This window comes from Marmota flaviventris, chromosome 20 (assembly GCF_047511675.1).
Source record: "Marmota flaviventris isolate mMarFla1 chromosome 20, mMarFla1.hap1, whole genome shotgun sequence".
NCBI classification, from domain to species: Eukaryota; Metazoa; Chordata; class Mammalia; order Rodentia; family Sciuridae; genus Marmota; species Marmota flaviventris.
The window spans coordinates 20842522-20863201 of record NC_092517.1 but is presented as its reverse complement, the minus strand read 5'-3'; the positions used below and the strand labels follow the sequence as shown (position 1 = coordinate 20863201).

Sequence of the window (20680 nt, the reverse complement as noted above, 5' to 3'; positions counted from 1 at the left end):
TAACAGGGATGTGTTGAAAGCTTTGGTCAGCAGGAAGAAGCATGGTGTGCTGGTTGGCCGCCTTATAAAATGAAGGGCAGTGGGAACATCTCCCTGTTAAAACAGGTGTTTTGAGATTAGTTACAGAAAAGAAGATGAGTTGTGTATGATTTTGTGGGGCAGAACATTTTTGGAGTGCTTGGAAAAGTCTTGGGAAAAGCCTATTTCCTGAATCTCCTCCAACTAAGCACAGATCCTGCAGGCATCCACCTCTACCATGCTTAGACAAAGTGGGACCAAACACCGCAGAGACTTGGAATCTTGCATGATCCTGAGCTCACTGAAAGGAGAAGTCTTGAATTGGGGTTTTCAGCATGGACTGACCCACAGGATCCATGTGTGAGATTTTTGTTGACAGCTCCCTACTACATCCAGAGTTCCATCCCCAGGTACCCAAAAACCAATACCTTGAATGATTTACCTCTTCATATGAAAATGGTCCTATAACACTTCCTGGTAGGCACGGATGAAATTTTTCCACATTCAAGACTCTACAACCAGTATTGGCCTGTTTGGGCTAGAATGAGAAGAAACCAGTACAACTATAGGTGCTCCCCAGAAACACACCCAAAGTGGTGAATTCTAAAACTAGAAGTTGGGGAAGAAAGTGTCTACATTTGAATTACATCAGATAAGAAAATCACATACTTTTCTTGGCACTGCATTTTTTAAGTGACTTTTTATGTATCACTTGTTTTTCACTTTCTATTTTCTATCTTTTAATTCTTTTATTTTCTTTGAACTTGTTTTCTTATTTTTAATTTATATTTGCACCATTTTTCTTTTTCATTTGTCATCCTTATTCTCCTTTCTTCCATCTCACCAGTTTTTTTTCCTATATACTTTAGTATTAATTTTAGAATCACTAATGCCTAAATTTTGGGCATTGTGTATTATTGCCAATTCTTCATTGGATACTGGAATTGTAGAGATCATTTTTAAAAGTTTTTGCTTTGATTATAAATCAACATGTGCTTTGCTTCTAAGTTTTGGCTATTACTGGTGGTTATTCTTTCCTCTTAAAGTGCTTTGAGTTAGTGGTCCCAGCACTTCTTTCAATGAGTTGGGGCTTTGAAAATAGAACCTACACTCTGTCCAGGGCATATACAAAGAGAAATCTGCTCAACAAAATGACCCACATCTAAGAGGGGAAGAGAAATCTATTTGAACATCTGCATGTTAAAACAGGAAACATGAGAGAGCAAGGCACTAATACCCAAAGTGCCTAATTCTTCAATAACTGAATCCACATGCATTGATGTGTAGGGTATGCTGACCAAAGAATTCAAACAATTTATTATGAAAATAGTTTAAGGAACTAAAGGACTAAGAAATAATTTAATGAAGGCAATCCAGGTTTTGAAAGAGCATTCCCACAAGGAAATAGAGTTTCTGAAAAAAAATAGCAAGGCAGAAAATTTGGAAATGATAAGTTTATTAACTCAAATAAAATTCCAAATGGAAAGTACTGCCAGTATATGACATCAGGCAGAAGGAAAAATGTTAAGTTTTGAAGACAAAGTGGATGAAGTAGAACTTTATTACAATAATAAAAAGAAGAGACTTTAAAAAGAACATTCAAGCATTCTAGGACAACTTTAAAAGACCAATTGCGACTAAGGTCTTGAAGGAAGGAGTGTATATACAGACTAAAGACATAGAAAACTTATTAGATGAACTCACAAAAGAAAAAATTCCTTAATTGTGGAAATAAGATGGACATCAGGCATAGAAAGCATTTAGAAGGCCAAATAAACATGGACAAAAAAGAACCTGTTTGCATTATATTTTGGTTGAAATTCAGAGGAAAGAAAGATTTTTACAAATTCAAGAGAGAAGCACCAAGTCATTGATAAATGGTAATGCATCTGTGATGGAGGTGTCTGCGATCTCAAGGACTGTGGTGGAGTTAAGGAGTTAACGTCCTCCAAGCTCTTGGCAGGCCAGAGCAAGCAAGGACAGCAGACTGTTCTCAGCACATGCTCAGTTGACATGCTCAGACTTGCCAAAAGTTCCTCTTAAGACTGTGGATGTACTTCATGTCCTTCCCTTGTGGTGGAGTTATTTTGGGGAATGTTCTTGTTATCTTATGCTAAGCTGCTAGTATAGATCTAGAATAAAGATTCAGGATATAAATGTAAATATAGCATTGTTTTAAAAAACATATTTTAGTATTTTGTCTGCCTAACCTCAAGGTTGCATTCCATGGCTGGGAATCCACGGTGAACTTTAAAATGCTATCCTTGCCAATAATAAACATCCTGAGCTGCACCAAGCTTTGGATCCCCTGTGTCCCTTGTCCCTTCTTTCTTCTCGCTCAGCTCTTTAGTCCCTATCAACACATCTGGATAACTCTAAGGGCCAGCAGTACATGCAATATTTCAAGAACTGAAACTGAAATACTGTAGTGGGACCCCCTCCCTCCTCCACAAATACATCTTCATTAAGCTTCTCCAGAGACCCTCACCACAACTGTTCTTGGTAACAAAATATCAGCAAAGATCTTTGCAAAATGGCTCAAATGTGTTTGATGCCCTACTTCCTGTTGCTCTGCTCCGTCTTGCAAAAACTAAATTTACTTGTGATCTTAATAAATATAATTTGCTTTTGTGGTATAATCTGTAAAATTCCTGACTGCTCTAAGAAATGAGACAATAGGTACCTTCTGAGAACTCACAAAGAGAAATTGCCTTCCTGTAGACCCCTGCAAAAATGTACCTCCAAGCTCCCCTCTCCCCACCACTGGATATAAAGCTCAACTAATGTCTAGACTCGGCATTCAGGCTGCAGAGAATAACCTGCTTCCTGCTAATTCCTCTAGTGTCCAGCTTCATCCGTCCTACTTCAGTACTGCCAGCCTACATTGTTATCTGCATCAAAGTTATTCTCCAGAAATAAAAGCAGAAATAAAGACCTTCCAAGACAAGAATAAAATGACCTATGATAACTAAACTATCACCACAGAAGATTCACAATGGAATTCTATATACACAAGATTAAAATAAATCATGGGAGAATATAAAAGAATAAATGTCACTATAAGTGTGGATAAGCAAATGAAAATTAAGAGTAAATCCTATAATATAAAGAAACACGCCTCACTGTTCTAACATGGATTCACATTGTGTTAATTACCAACTTGAAAGACTGAAATAATAAACAAGACCCAAATGAATACTGTTTACAAGAAACACACCTGACTTGCAAAGATGTTCACAGAATAAGATCAAAGGAAAGATATTTCATGTATATGAAAGCCAAAAAAAAAAGAGAGAAAAGAAAAAGAAAAAAAGAAACCCAGTGGTAGCTATTTTCAAACTTGACAAAGCAGATTTCAAGCAACAATTACCCAAAGGCGGTAAAGAAGGTTACTACATACTGCTAAAGGGAAAAATCCAACAAGATAAATCGCTGTAAATATTTATATGTGAATGGCAATGCAACCAATTTTATAAAATAATCACTATTCAGCCTAAAGATATAGATAGGACCCAATAAAAAATACCATCAGTGTGGGTGACTTTAACACCACTCTCACCAGTGACTGGTTATGTGGACAAAAAGTTCTTAGATAGACGTCACTTTTACTTCACATCATGTCACCTTAACAGTTGTCTACACATTATTTCATCTGAGAAGAGCAGAACTCATTCTTTTTAACAATATAAGAAACTTTCTTTAAAATAGATCATATACTATGATACAAAGCAAGTTTTAATAAATACAAAATAATTCACTCCACCCCTTATCATATCACAACGGATTGCTATTAGAAAACAATACAGACAGCCTTTTTAACAAGTGAGTCTGCGAAAAATGGATATACACATGAAGAACAAAACTTGATTCTTATCTCTCACCCTCACAAAAATCAACTCAGAGTGGAACAAATTACACAAGAAACTCTGCAAGTGCTAGATAAAACTGTAAGCTGAACTCTTTAACATAATTACACAAGCATCAATTGCTTTAACAAAACTCCTAAAGCCTAAGAAATAAAACCCAAGAATCAATAAGTAGGATGGCATCAAATAAAAAAAAAAACCTTCTGAACACCAAAGGAAACAAATAAGACATGAAGACAGAGCCTATCGAATGGGAGATCTTTGCCACCTGATCCAGAAATGGGGGTTAATATCCAGAATATATAGAGAACTCAAAAAGCTTATCACCAAAAAAATTAATAACCCACAGAATAAATGGACAAAACTAAAGGGATCCCTTTTAAAAGAAATAGAAATGGACAATAAACATGAAAAAAAATGAACATCTCCAGCACTTTGGGAAATACAAACTACATTGAGATTTTATCTTACTCTCTTCGGAATGACAGTTATCAAGAACATAAGTAATAGTAAATGTTGATGAGGATGAAGAAAAAAAGTACACTTGTACATTGTTGGTGGGACTGCAAATTAGTACAAACATTCTGGAAAGCAACAGAGATTCCTCAAAACATTAGGTATTATCCAACTCTCCCAGTCCTTGGTATATACTCAAAAAGATTTAAAGTCAGCTTATTATAGGGATGCAGCCACATCGAAGTTTATGGCAGCAAAATTCAAAACAGACAGGCTATCAATAAAAGCCTAAGTGCCAACCAACAGATTAATGTATAAAGAAAATGTGACATATATACATAATGGAGTTCTACTCAGTCATTATTTGAGAAACAAATAATGGTATTTGCTACTAAATGAATGGAACTGGAAAACGCCCTGCTAAATGAAATAGCTCAGACTGAATATATTCTTTTCACTCATAAAACAAGGGGAAATTCGGGGGAGATTCCATGAAAATAGAAGAGAGGTCAGTGGAGCAGAGGAAGGAGATTGAGAGGGATGGAGGGACTGCCAAAGGAAGTGTGGTGGAATGAACCTGAACAAACTTTCCTGTGTGCACTTAGGAATATATCACACTGAACTTGACCTTTATGTATATCAGTAATGCACTAATTAAAACAACTACAAATAAATACAAGAAAGATCAGTGGAGTAGAAGAAAGATAACAGAAGGAGGGAAAGGGAGAGTACTGAGGACCAAATTGGAAAAAAAATATACACAATGCTTGTATAATTATTTCAAAATAAACCCAAATATTATGTATGAAATAATGAGATAATTGAGAAGTAAAACTACAGAAACTGCATGAACACTTGAAGAATTAACAATATATTTGCATAATCAAAGGGAGAAAATTGTTTTAAAAACCTCAGAATCAAATGATAATTGAAACACAGCATCCACACATTTATGGGATACAGTAAAAGCAGTTCTTTTTTTCCCTTTTCTTTTATTGAGGCATCATATGTATACATAACAGTGGGATTCATTATACCATATACAGAAATGCACATAACATTTCTGACCAATCTTACTACTCAGTAGCTTTTTCTCCTTCCAATGTGCCTCTCCTGATCCCCCAAAAGCAGTTGTATGAGGGCAGTTTATAGCAATGGCTACCTACATTTAAAAATCAGAGATATTTCAAATTAAAAACCTCATGATGCATCACAGGTTCTAAGAAAAACATCAGTAAATCAATTCTAAAACCAATACAATAGAAGAAATGTCAGAGCCAAAATTATAAAATAGAAAATAAAAAGCCCACAACATAGTAATATTGAAACAGATAGTTGGTAGTTGAAAAGGTAAATAAGATTGTTAAACCCTTAGCCAAGAAGATACAAATGAATAAAGCTAGAAACAAAAACAGAAATATTACAACAGACACCACTGAAATCCAGAGGATCTCTAGAGACTATTTGGAAAACATATTTTAATTAATGGGAAAATCTAGACTGTTTTAAAGACTTAAAATTGGAACACATAAAAAATCTAAAAGATATTGATAAAATATGGCCTAAAAATTTGAATCAAAGGGATAGAGAAAAACAGCTCAATAAAAAGCAATTAAATTGAAGAAATAATAACAAGTCTCCAGGACCAGAGGTGAGTGTAGGGCTGAATTTTATCAGGTATTTAAAGAAGAACTTAATATTAATCCCTCTATTACCTGTAAGAGCAAAGGAAAGACATTTCAAAAGCAATTCGGCAAAATATTACCCCGATTGGAAAAGTGAATATGGACACAATGAGGGAAAAACTAGAGACCAATATCCTTGGGGAACATGGTATAAAAAATTCTCATAAAATCTTTGCAAACCACATTCAACATCACATTATAAAAGAATATACAGTATCAGGCATGGTGGTACAGGTCTATATTCTCAGAAAGGCAGGAGGTTGTTTGGCACACTGTAATTTCAAAGCCAGCCTGGGCAATTTAGTGAGACCTGTATCCAAGTGAACAATAAGAGGGGCTGGGGATGTGGATCAGTGGCACAGTGCTCCTCGTTTGAGTTTCTAGGGTCACATACAAAAAAAAAAATTATACATGATGATCAAGCTGGTTTTGCTCCAGGATGATTCAATACATGCAAATCAATAAAACTAATACACCCCATATAGAATTAAGGGCAAAACTACAGGATTATTTCAGCGGGTACAGAAAAAGCCTTTGACAAAATTCAATGGCCCTTCATGACAAAGCCCTGAGGAACTAGAACTAGGAGGAACTTATAATAAGATAATAAAGACCAAGTATATCAGATCCAAAGTCAATAGTATTGTCAACAGGAAACTTTTCTCTAAAATCAGGAAAAAGACAAGGATGTTTATTGTCACAACTCTCACTAATCACAGTACTTAAAAGTTTAGACAAGAGAAAGAAATAAAAGGGATTCAAACAGAAAAGTTAAAATATTAAATTATCTCTATGTGCAAATGATTAGAAGATCATAAATGTTATACCATGAGAATTCTAGTTCTGATGAATAAATTCATCAGAGTAACAGGATACAAAATAAACATAAAAATAAATCATTTGTTTATATACTAATAGCAACACTGGTGAGAATGAAACCAGGGTAACAGCTTATTCAAATAGCTTTAAAAATAGCTAGGAATAACCCTAACCAAGAAAGTGAATGACCTGTTCAAAGAAAATAACAGAGTAATGAGAAAGGAAACTAAAGAAGGCAATACAAAGTAGAAAGATCTCCTATGTTCATGGAGAGGTACAATCAATATTGTGAAAATGGCCATAGTACCATAGGTGAATTATAGATTCCATGATGTCCAATTCAAATTCAAATGATTTTCTTCACAGCAATGGGAAAAAAAACCTACTCCTAATTTTTATGGAAGAAAAAAAAAGACTTAGACAAAGTGACGCTGATCATAAGAGCAACAATAGATATAACACAATGCCCAATTTCAAAATATAAAACAGAGCCATGGTAACAAAAACCATGGTCCTGGTGCAAAGAAAGACCCATAGACCAATGGATAGAAGAGAAGTCAGAGAGCCAAACCCACACAGGTACAGTCATGTGACTCTAAGCAAAGATGCCAAAAACATCTTGTTGGAAAAAAGACAAAAGACATTTTAGAAACAGTGTTGGGAAAACTAGATATCCATATGCAGAAAAAGAAAACTAGATGCCTATTTTCTAACAGTATACAAGAGTTTATTCAAAAAAGGATTAAAGACATAACTACCAGACTAGAAACTACAACAACTAGAAGAAAATATATGGAAAACACTTCAGTAGGTAGGCAATGACTTCCTGAATAGAGCTCCCTATGGCTCAGGAAACAAAAGCAACAATAGATAAGATGGAGTGCATCAAACTAAAACCTTCCTGCATAGTAAGTGAAACACATCACAGTAAGAAGACAGTAACAGTAGCCTCCAGAATGGGAGAAAAGCTTTGCCAGCTACTTTTCTGACAGATGGTTAATATCCTGAAAATATTAACTCAAACATCTTAACACCAGAAACACAAAAACCTTTTCAATCAATAAGCAAATGCACAGCCAGTTCTCAAAATAATCAGTACAAAGGGCCAACACTTAGGTGAGAAAATGCATAACAACTTTACCAATCAGGGAAATGCAAATCAAAACAACATCAAGCTCCCATTTTCCACCATTCAGAAAAGTAATCATCAAGAAAGCAAATAACACTAGGAAGAATTTAGAAGAAAAAAACTCTTATATGTTCTTGGCACGACCACAAATTATTATAAATTATTATACCTCTATGGAAATCAGTATGAAGGCTACTCAAAAAACTAACATAGACCTACTTAATGATCCAACTATACTACTCTTCAGTATTTATTAGAAAATATTTAAAGTCAGCGTTCATTAGAGATACACATATGCTCATCTTTATCATGACACTATTCATAATAGGCAAGTTATAGAATCAGGATAGATGCTTGTAAAATAAGACAATGGATAAAGAAAATGTGGTATATATACACAAGGAAGATTTCTATGCATAGATAACAAAATGAAGTCAATTTTAGGAAAACAAATTAAACTGGGAAACATCATGTTAAACAATATGAGCCAGACTTAGAAAAAAAATATCATATATTGCTCTCATATGGAAAACTAGAGGTGGGAAATGTTCAACATGAAAATAGATGGATAATAAATTTTATCCATTAGCGTAGATAAAATTGGGAGTATGGAAATGGTAATGGGCAAACTAAAATCCATATGCAACAAAATGAAATTAAACTACTATCTCTCACCATGCACCAAACTCAAAGTGGATCAAGGACCTAGGAATTAAACCATAGACTCTGCATCTAATAAAAGAAAAAGTAGGCCCTAATCTTCATTATGTGGAATTAGGCCCCAACTTCCTTAATAAGACTCCTATAGGGCAAGAATTAAAACCAAGAATCAATAAATGGGATGGAATCCAACTAAAAAGTTTCTTCTTGGTAAATTTTTACCCCTCACACATCAGATAGAGAACTAATGTCTAGGGTATATAAAGAACTCAAAAAGCTAAGCACCAAAAACAAACAAACAAACAAACAAAAACCCAAATAACCCAATCAACAAATGGGCCAAGAATCTGAACATACACTTCTCAGAAGAGGACATACAATCAATCAACAAACATATGAAAAAATGTTCAGCATCTCTAGCAATTAGAGAAATACAAATCAAAACTACTCTAAGATATCATCTCACTGCAGTCAGAATGGCAGCTATTATGAAGACAAATAATAAGCTTTGGTGAGGATGTGGGGAAAAAAGGCACACTCATACACACAGCTGGTGGGACTACAAATTGGTGCAGCCAATATGGAAAGCAGTTTGGAGATTCCTTGGAAATCTGGAAATAGAACCTCCATTTGACCCAGCTATCCCTCTCCTCAGTTTATACCCAAAGGACTTAAAAACAGCATACTACAGGGACACAGCCACATCAATGTTTATAGCACCAAAATTCACAATAGCTAAACTGTGGAGCCAATCTAGATGCCCTTCAGTGGATGCATGGATTAAAAAAAATGTGGCATATATATATATATACAACGAAATTTTACTCAGCAATAAAAAAAGAATAAAATCATAGCATTTTCAGGTAAATGGATGGAGTTGGAGAAGATAATGCTAAGTGAACTTAGTCAACCCCAAAAAACAAATGCCAAATGTTTTCTCTGATATAAGGAGGCTGACTCATAGTGGGGTAGGGAGAGGGAGCATGGGAGGAATAGATGAGTTCTAGATAGGAAATAGGGGAGGGAGGGATAGGAAGTAGTCAGGGGATTAGCAAGGATGGTGGAATGTGATGGACGTCATTATCCAAAGTACATGTATGAAGACACAAATTGGTGTCAACATACTTTATATACAACCACAGATGAAAAATTGTGCTGTATATTTGTAATGAGAATTGTAATGCATTCCTCTGTCATTTTTTTAAATCAATAAAAAAAATTGGGAATAGAACCTCTGGAGGTTCTATTCTTCTAGAGGAAGGAATGTTCAAGATATGACTGGGGGAGTATAATTGATCTATATGTACATACAAATATGCCACAGTGAAATTTTGTGTATACTTAAGGTGCAATTTTTAAATTTTGGCTATCTTTTTTTTTAATTTTTAGAAGTTACTTTATCATGTTCATTACCCTATTACTTGTTTTGATTAGATTTATATTTTTCTTTGAATAGCAGTACCTATTTATATGTATTTTTTTATTTTATTGGTTTCTTTTTAATTATATGTGACAGTAGAGTCCATTTTGATATAATTCAACAAGCATTGACTATCTTAATAGTTTTAAAACTATATTAACTGGTGCTAAATATAAATTACTTGAAGCTTTAATAAGAACAGAAGCAAAGAAAACATTGATTTCTTAAGTATCTAAAATATGCCACATTTATTTGCTTATTTTTCTATTCATTATAATCACAAAATGGTTGTGATGGTAATCTCACACCCTGCCTCCTGGTCATTCAAGAATATCAAAGAGTAAATGATAGACATATTTGACACATTATTGTATATATCCAGCATGTACTTCTCCTAAACATTCCTATGTTTGGCCTAATATTGAGTTGGTGCTCCCCTTCCTTTCACTACTTCTTATTTTAAATATCAGCCATCTTGACTCTTTTATTCAATCTGGAAACTTATCCTTTCCTTCATAAATGAATTCTTCCTATGCATCCCTTTTTCTCAGCTTCATATTCATCAAGCTCTTCTTCTGCCTTCTTTTCTATTTCTTTCCTTCCATAAGGGCACACCAAAGAAGTGTTTATTCCCACCACATTCTGTCAATGTTAATTCTCTATATATACCTCACCTATTGTTATCCTTGTTTTTCTATTATAACCTTGTTATAGGATGTTTGTCATCATGGAAGGTGATATGTGAAAAAAAATGGAAAGAGTTTTTAAAAACGCATTACCTTTGAGTCAGGTGATGGAAAGAAAGGAGAATCATTCTTTATTCTGATTGCCTGCACCAGTGTGGTTTCAACTACTTCCTTCTTTTGACTGGCAGGGGTACTGCTGTCAGGTAAGTTTTCACTCCTTTGGTTCCCAGTGTCATATTTTGCTTCTGACAGTAAAAACAAAATAAACAGTATATAAAAATTCTGTAATTTCAATCAATAAGCAGCACAACAACAGGCAGTCTTCAAATAGCTTACCATCCTTCATGGATTGCCTGGAAGCTTTAGTTAATTTTCCTCCTTCTTCCAGGATGTTCTAGGAAGAAAAAAAATCGATTAAGGTACAATAAAAAACCAAAGTTGATGAAATAATTAATGTTCTCTACTATTGAAGGGTATATGAGAAAGAGCAGAGGTTTCTGAGTCATTCCGACGTATACTCAAACTCCAATTCTCTCACTACTAAGACATACCTTCTCATGGGGTAAGGATTATGAGCCTTGACAGAGATCTCCAAAATGTCACTCCCCTTATCTCTAATTGATTGTTACACAAATACTGAAATCCATTATACCATTTTCTTCAGCTGAATTGATGTAGGATAAACATTGTAGCCACCTGTATTTAGACTACTTTTGAAAAATGAGTAACATTTTGAGAAATTATGTGTGATATTTTAAGGTGTTTTTATGACTTACAATGGCATGAATTACCTCTTGAGGGGAAAACATAAGACATGAGCTTTTAGAGTATCTATTAAATGAGATTTATTGGATTCAAAAACAGTAGAAGTTTTGTCCATCTTATGTGTTAAACAGCTAAAGATAAATGCTCATACAAATTTTGCTTCTTCCAAGAAAAAGAAGAATGAAAAAAGCAATCTTGTGGGGGCAATATCAATGAATAAAAACAACACAGAATTGCTAAACAGAAACATTAATTCAAACCTTGGTGACAGAGATGGCACAATGAATAGACACTGAAGAGATGTTTTCTGCAGGGAACTATTAAGTATTAAAGTAAGTTGTTGTTTTAGAAAGGGATGTATGTTCTTTTTATTCCAGTACCTTCATATAATTAAGTTAACAAAACAATAAGATATAAAATATTTTTTTAAAAAAAAACAGGTGGCACTGCCAACCACATCACCAGGTTTGCTTGGCATAGTTAACAAGACACTGAAATAAGTCGTTTTTAAAAAAATAAGAGAAAAGGAAGAACAAGCAAATCTTCATCTAAAGTCCAAATCTAAATTCAAGTTTGAAGCAGGCTTGGAGGATATTCTGGTTCCTACTTCCATATTTATGACATTAATCTAACTTGTTTATTCCTCCTTTATGGCACTAATTTGAGATAACTTACTCAAACTTTACATCCCATATATTAAAAAAGAATAAAATTTAAAGCATGTTTTTTAATTCAGTAGGCTTAATTACTAGTTATCTCATGCATATTATATTACTTAGGGCATTTCATTAAGTAGACATTTATTTTGTCACATTTACTCATGTTCAACACTATATATAACATCAGCTTTTAGAAACGTGCATTTCTCCAGGCCAAATGAACTCATTTAATGTAAATAATAACATAATAGCATTCTAAATGGAATACAGTATGTTAGATGTATACTTATTTCCCCCAAAATAAAAATTACACCCTTCTTACTCACATAATATTTAGCTCTTCATGACTGAAATAAAATTAAAGTCACTTTAAAAAAAGAGAAGTCTTTTACATTTGAAACCTTATTCTAGCTGCTCCAGGATATTTGCAAATATATTTCCTAACTTGGAATAATTCATAAAAATGGTAGAGTTTTACAATGAATATTTAAATCACTAAATACAGAAACGCCTAAAATTTAAAATTTCAGAATGTGACATAGGATTTGATTATTTCAAAGAACAATAATTCTGAAAGTTTTACCATACAATTATTGAGAGTCTCTGCTTCCAGAACTGGTTATTACTTTGCACAGGCCATCTATTTTTTGATTAGATGGAGAGGAAATTTTTAGAAAAAGTTCATTACCTCACATTTGTTTTTATTTTTATTGGTCCTTTTCAGTTATACAGCACAATAGAAGTTATATACTAGGATATCATTATAAAAGCATAGAATAAAATTTGTTCTAATTCAGGACCTAGTATTTTCCCTCTGTTCTACTGATCTTTCTGCTACTTATTTATAGTTTTTAAAATTAGTGTCACTTTTAGTGGAAAGACTCAGAAAGTAAGGATATGCAAAAGCCCTTTTTAATACAAGTATTAAGATACAAATCCTAGATTTCTGACTTGCCACAATTCCTAATATTATTTTAGTATAAATATAGAGCCAAGGATAGAAATAGAGAAAAAGCTCTCCTAAAATGTTATGACACTAAAACATCAAGGGTCCAAGTAAAAAAAAGCAACTTGCAATGTACATCATACATTCCAAACTAAAGGCACCAGGGAAATCCCAGGATTCTATAAAAATTAATTTAGACATGGGTTGTAAGTCATGTAAGTATGATTTACAAAGGACAGTAATATAAACTGACTACTCAAAAGATCCTTGACTAAATTTCACATTTCCTCTGCAGTTAGAAAGCTATTCCTAATGCAATTTTTCTGTCACTATGTGTTTTCCAGCCTATCTTTTCTTCCAGCCCCCAAGACGCTCAGGTACTTGAGAGAACAATGATACAAACAACTTTTTAATTCAACATCATTCTCTAAAACAGATTCTTCTTAGCAAATTTTCATATAAAATGTCAGAAAAAAATATAGCTAAATTTTAGGCATTAATACCTTAAAATACAAAATTCAGAGCAAGAACATGAATTTCACGAAAGATCACTTTACCTTAATATGAGCTTCATAGTTGCCCTCACCCTTTGCCAGGCAGGAATCACCTGGATCAGATTTTTCAGGAGATCTTTAGAGCAAAAATGTATAACAAGATCGGGTGAGTGGTTTTCTTTTTAAAATAAACTCTGTTTAACGTTTAGGTAAAATTTATTAAGTGGTATTTCTTGATTGATATAATTAAAATATGACCTCTTTTTTAAAAAAAAAAAAAAAAAGCTCATATTTACCTCATTCTGCCTCTACTGCTCAGAATCTATGAGATATTCAATGAAGGCACTCTTAGTTCCAGTTCAGAGTGATAGCAAAACAAACCTCTGATAACCCAAGACAAGGTAGCAAGATGCACGGTTCCCTCTCTCGGATATCCATGAGTCAAATACTAAGCAAGGTGGCTTGAAAACAGCAGACTTCCTTCTTCACCATGGATGTCACCAATAAAACACCCTATTGTTTCACACCCTTTACCCTCAAGCAGTGCAGAGAGTTTGCTGAAACTTTTTAAAATTTTTGAAAGTTAAAAAGTGAATATATATGCTATTTAGAGTATTTTTGTCAGGCACATTGAAATAAATTATAAAATGGATTTTTCCTATATAGGTCCCACTTTATTCAGGTCCACATAAACAAGCAAGCACTTTAAAACCTTTATAGACACTCAGATACTGAAGGGAAAAGACTGCCAGAAAAGCAGAGTCTTGGGTAGTTGTACCTGTTTCCCTGAGTATTATTCTAAATGTCCTCCTTCCTTTTGGAATCCATTCCCCAGTCCCTCATCTGCAGGCCTCAGTGGCAGTCTCCAAACTTGAAATCTACATCTCATGAACATGCAGATTCCTGACACAAGGTTCAACTAAATGGAGGCCAGTGATCGATGAGGCTGGCCTCAGTCTAAATACATTACCAACTACTTAACTGGAGCTGTGTGATGGCTTTGCCTGCCAATCATTCCTGTGCCCAACACTACATGTACATTGTAAATGTAGCAAGTTGAAAAGAAAGTGGAGGTGAACGGCACCCACTTTGGGCCACAGATCCATATATTCTAACAAATTCTAGAGCCTGGTTCATTAGTTACTAATCCATTTTTGAATCACAGAGATGCAAACAGGAAAAAATAAAACAAACAAAAAAAATACAACCTATCAGAACTTCCTCTAAATACTGTATATATTAATATGCCTTTATAGAGAGCTTTCAATATTCTGCACCCTTAATTCCAGTTTTGTGTTCAAACTGATCATAAACCCCACAATTTTGGTCTCTTTTCTAAAACCCTTATTCCTCCTACCCAACAGTGTTGTCACTCTTCAGAATAGCCCTTTCCTTCATTAGTTACATTTTGATCATCTACCACTCTGTTCACTTAATTCTATTCTTGTCCTCTTTATTTGGGTTCCTACAGTCAATCCCCATTTTATTATGAAAACATTCACCTTCAAAATGATAACCAGAAAAAGTACTGAGCTTAGAATTCAGGAACCAAAGTTCAAATCTCATTGTTGCCACTTTCTGTACCCAGAAAAGTCCCTTTAATATCTTTAAATTTCAGGTTCATCCTCAAAACTATGATTTGGCCAGCCTGTCAAACGCATGCTGAAAGACTAGAGGGTACTTTGACTAGTTGCTAAAATTCCTTAAAAATTCTGAAATTCTCTGAACTTTTGATTTTGTCAACAGAAAATATTCAAATGACAAGATAAAACAAACACCAAGGGAGCAAAACAGAAACTAAAGATAGAAATTAAAGAAAAGATTACAGTCATAGAAAAAGAAATAAAGAGTATAAAAGTCTTCATAAAATGAACAGGGGTAGTAATTGAAGGGAAATCAACTAGAAAATCAGGAAGTAGAGAAATCAGTTAGAATGTCCTCTAAGGATTAATGTAATTAATACAACATTGTCAAAACAATGGTATTCTTCACTTCCAGAAAGATAATTTCTCTCCAGCACTTGCCTGATCTTGTTTATCAGAAAACCATATGGCCATAGCTCTGTGAGATTTTCCATAAAAGCTTTGATGTATTAAAAAAGCTGGTTACCAGTGGAACTGTCAAAAATGTCAGGACAAAATCTTGGACTATAACTAGGCTTCTCAGGTAAAATGTAAATCAGAATTCACACACAACAGCCTTTGACTTCTGAATTGATACATCTTGGTATCAACCTGTACAGTGGGGCAATACAGTCGAGTTCTCAGCCAGGTAAGGCTACAGTCTAATCACAGGCCTGATACTTATTAATTAGGAGAATATGGAACAAATAGTCAGCCTCTATGAATGACAGCTGCCTTATTAGTAATTAACAGATTATAATAGTACAGGCATTTCCAAAGTCTCCATGAGACAACTTTAGGAAACAAATGTTAACTGAATGTGGTGTCTGTCCCAGACTAGAACACTCAGCAAATACTTGGTTCCTTTTAACTTCACACTCTTAGTTAATAGACAATTTTTTAAACCTATAAATTCATACCTTATTAATGCGTCAGCTTTAGAACTTTCTTTCACTATTAAAGAAAACAGTAAAATTATATTTAATCAACAGGAATATAAAATATTAAAGATTTATGACTCTGATGTTTTGTTATAATAAAATATTCCTCCAGGCCCATACCTGGAAACATTTTTAGAATTAATATTAATTGTATTTCTGATAGGTAAGTAGTGTATTAAGAATTCCTATGTCTCCTACTCTGTACTTATCAAATGCAAGAAACATGGAAATTATAAAAGTTTGATACTTAAAAGTAAGTCATTTGTCTCAAAACCATAATCCTTACTCAAAACTGCAAGATGAAAGAAAACCTTATCATTGTCACATAAAGTAGCATAAAGATATCAGTGTCAAACAAGGGGAGACACAATGGTGGATTAGCAGGAAGTGGCTTTTTGCACAGCTCCAAGACATGGGACCCAGAGAGGGAGAAAACTGCTTCTCTGTGAGGTAGGTGATAAAAGATGCCACTGATACTCAATACTGAACAGAGAGACTGGGAAACTGGGGAAGTTGGAGTGCATCAGACAAAGATGAGAAACAGAAATGGAGCTTAGGTTCTGATGGGAGTGGGGGAAATTAGTACACAAGGACAGGAAAGACTGAAAAGTGCTGCAGATGAGAGGCTGGGGTTCTGGCTCAGTGGTAGAGTGCTCACCTAGCAGGCATGAGGCACTGGGTCAATCCTCAGCACCACATAAAAATAAAGTTACTGTGTCCACCTAAAACTAAAAAGTTTTTTTAAAAATTTAAAAGAGTGCTGCAGAAAGTGTTGGCATGCAGAACCTGGGACCCGAGGGGCAACCTGGCCTGGGAAGACTCAGAAGCTATTCTGCTCCTTAAACTACTGCGTGAAAATCACCCCTGCTCTGCCTGCTATGCACAGGGAGCTGAAGCTGGAGACATGCTTGCCCATCTGCACTGCAGCGGCACCAACTCAGACTGGGAACTTCGATCCATGTTTTGGGGCCCAGTCCCATACATGAATCCAGCAGACACCAGCCACAGCTCTAAAATGAGCCTAGCACATCAGGAGAATTTCTGGCATGGACAGCATTTTTCCTGGGGTAATGTAAGTCAGAGAGGCCAGAGAGAGCCTGCCCTCCTCTTCCCTTGATACAGCACTGCCCAGTACCAGTGGCAGTGGCTTCAAAATCTGAATGAGCAGGAGCTTGGGGGCAGATCTCAGGAGGCCAAAAAGGACAGTACCCTTGAAAAATGGAGCTGGTGAAGAACTGGCTTCCCCTTCCCAAGAGTGTAGCCCTGGCGAGAAGAGGTGGGTATAGTGTTAAAGGTGCGTTGATTCTTTCATGCTCAATAACTCCCCATGCAATGAAACATCTGGGGCAAGGACTAGACCTCACTGCCTCCCCTGAGAACATCTTGTAGAACCCAGCATAACCTATACCCGGGGGTGGAGCTGACAGCACCTCCCACAGCTAATCACGGAGAAGGGACAGAACTTTGGCACAGAGAGCAAGCGTGTACTCTCAGTGACAACCTGTGGTTTTTTCTTTAGTTTTTGAATGTACTGATGGATACATGATGAACATTTACACACTTTTACACGTAAACATTTGTTTTTGCTTTCTCATTTCTAGCAATCTCAAACATAGTTATTTTTCCTTACTCTGTTTTTTGAGGATTAAAGTTTTCAATTAGCATATTTTGGACTGATTTTGTATTCTGTTTCAAAATCAATCCAAAATATGCTAATTGAAAACTCTCTCTTTAATTCCATTACTGCTTTTTTTCTCTTTCCTCCTCATAAACAACACATCCTACACTACCTCTGCATCTGCCATATTCCCGTCTTGAAACCACAAATCCTTTTCTACCTGCAGTTGCTTCTTTCCTCTTAATGAACTCTATTCTTAACTTCTAACACTAACTGGGGGTGGAGCTGACAGCACAGCTGGAGTTTACAGAACTCCAGACACCACCACTAATGCTACAGCAACAATTAATACAACTGAAGCCATAGGAACACCTATTCTTTGATTTTATGAAAGATGATTCAGGATTACTAATGTCTTTACTGACAGAAATTGATAAGCCTACCATTTGTTTATTGTGTCAATTAACTTTGTGTGAAAATAAAAATTAAGTACTGAATTTAGTGCTACATATGTAGGCACAGTTGGTTGCAATTATTTGGCTCCCTACTAATCTGTGAGGCACAGGATATCTACAGGATCACTAGAAATGTACAGACTAGAAGCTCTGTTGCTGAAGATCCATTTAGATACATGGGTAGACATAGAAACAATATGAACAAGCAAGGAAACAAAGCATCCCAAACAAACCAGAATGACTCAACAGCAGATTCCACAGAAACCACAGTGGAGGAAATGTCAGAGAAGAAATTTAGAAAGTTTATAGTTAAACTGATCTATAAGATAAAAGATGATGTAAGGAGTGAAATCACAAGAGAAGATACAAGAAGGGAAAGATCACTTAAATAAGGATATAGAAATTCTAAAGAAACATCAATCAGATATTCTCAAAATGAAGGAATCAATAAACCAAATTAAAAATTCAATGGCAAGCATCACCAATAGACTAGATGACTTCAAAGATTTTCAGGTAATGAAGTAGTAGTACATAATATTGAAAATAAATTTCATCATGGAGAAAAGATATTACCAGACTATGAAAAGAATTTTTTAAAAATATGGAATATTTTTATCTTTTCAAAGACTAAATTTAAGATTCAACTGGGGTAGATTAAGTCTCTGAATTTCAAACAAAAACCACAATCCTTTCAACAAAATAACAGAAAATTTCCAAAACCTTAAGAATGAAATGGAAAATCAAACACAGGAGGTATACAGAACTCCAAATATATAAAATTACAACAGTCCCACTCCTAGGCATATTATAAAAATGCCTAATGTACAGAATAAGGATAGAATTTTAAAACCTGCTAGAGAAAAATGATTGGTCACATTAAGAGGCAAAACAATCCAGATCTCGGCTGATTTTTCAACCCAGACCCTAAAAGCTAGGTCTTGGAATGATATATGCCAAGCTCTGGAAGAAAATGGATACCACACCAAGAATACTAAATTAGGTCAGATTTGAATATGAGATAAAACCTTCCATAATAAACAAAAGTTAAAGAAAATTCACAACTAGAAAGCTGGCATGATAAAACATACTCAAATAAAATATTTCATGAAGAAAAAATAAAATGTACAAATAAAACCCAGCAGAGAGTACAACCACAACTAAAAGAATAGCTGATCAAAGTAGAGTCTAATTCAATTTGAAAACTAGAAATAAATCAAAATGACAGGAACTATAAATCATCTCTCAATAATAACACTGAATGTTAATGGACTCAACTCATTAAAAGACATAGGCTGGCAGACTGGATTAAAAAACAGAACCCAACAATATGCTGTCTCCAAGAAACTCACCTCATAAGAAAAGCTATTCATAGACTGACTGTAAATAAGGATGGGAAAAACATATCATTCACATGGGTCTCACAAGTAAGCAGGCGTTTCTATTCTCATATCTGATATAATGGACTTGCTTAAGGGAGTAATACAACAGCAAGAAATAACAGCTGTAAATATATAAGCTCCGGAGCATATATGTAAACAAACACATCACAACACAATAATATTGGGAACTTTAACATGTCTCTCTCATCACCAGACAGATCGTACAAACAAAGATTAAATATAGAAGGTAAAGAACTAAAATTACAATTAATAATTTAGGCTTAACAGAGATACATAGAATAGTTCACCCATCAAGGACCAAATACATTTTCTTCTTAGCTGCATGTGGAACATTTTCCAAAATAGATCACATTTTAGTACATAAAGCAACATTTACCAAATACAAAAAATAAAGCTAATACCTTGCACTTTATCATAATGGAATAAAACTAGAAATCAAGATAAAAATAAAAACTAACACTAGGAGACTAAATTCACTACTTAATAATGAACAGACAGCTGAACAAATCAGGGTTAAAATTTAAAAATATTTAAATGTAAATGAGAATAGTGATACAACCTATAAAAATCTTTGGGACATTATAAAGGCAGTTCTAAGAGGAAAATTTGTAGCATTGAGCTCATATATTAAAAGAATAGAAAGTTACTGAGTAAATAATCTACCATTAAATCTCAAGGCCATAGGGGAAAAAAACCACTAAAATTAGCAACAGACAGGATATAATAAAAATCAAAGCTGAAATTGATGAAATCAAGATTTTAAAATTTAAAAAAACCCACAACGAATCAAAATGTTGGTTGTTTTAAAAAATAAACTAAATTGATAAACTTCAGCCAAGCTAATTAAGAGAAAGAGAAAAAATCAAAGTATCAAAATCTATGGTGAAAATTGAAATATCACCACAGACGAAGTAAAATCAATTATCAATAAATGATACAGCATCAAACGAAGAAGCTTCTTCACTGTAAAAGAAACAATCAAGGGCATGAAAAGAAAACCAACAGACTAGGAAAAAAACCTTTGCCATCTGTGTCTTAGAA

At 34.4% G+C, this 20680-nt stretch overlaps 1 protein-coding gene across 1 annotated transcript in view; it reads right to left on the bottom strand.

Moving 5' to 3' along the window:
• The window catches only part of LOC114107130 (ankyrin repeat domain-containing protein 26-like), an 80985-nt gene that overhangs the window by 35682 nt on the left and 24623 nt on the right, over positions 1–20680 (bottom strand). The window contains exons 8-10 of the mRNA XM_071605970.1: positions 13667–13739; positions 11076–11133; positions 10833–10984 (exon numbers count right to left, since the gene is read on the bottom strand). Of these exons, the coding sequence (XP_071462071.1) occupies positions 10833–10984; positions 11076–11133; positions 13667–13739 (283 nt within the window). The remainder of the gene's footprint in view (positions 1–10832; positions 10985–11075; positions 11134–13666; positions 13740–20680) is intronic.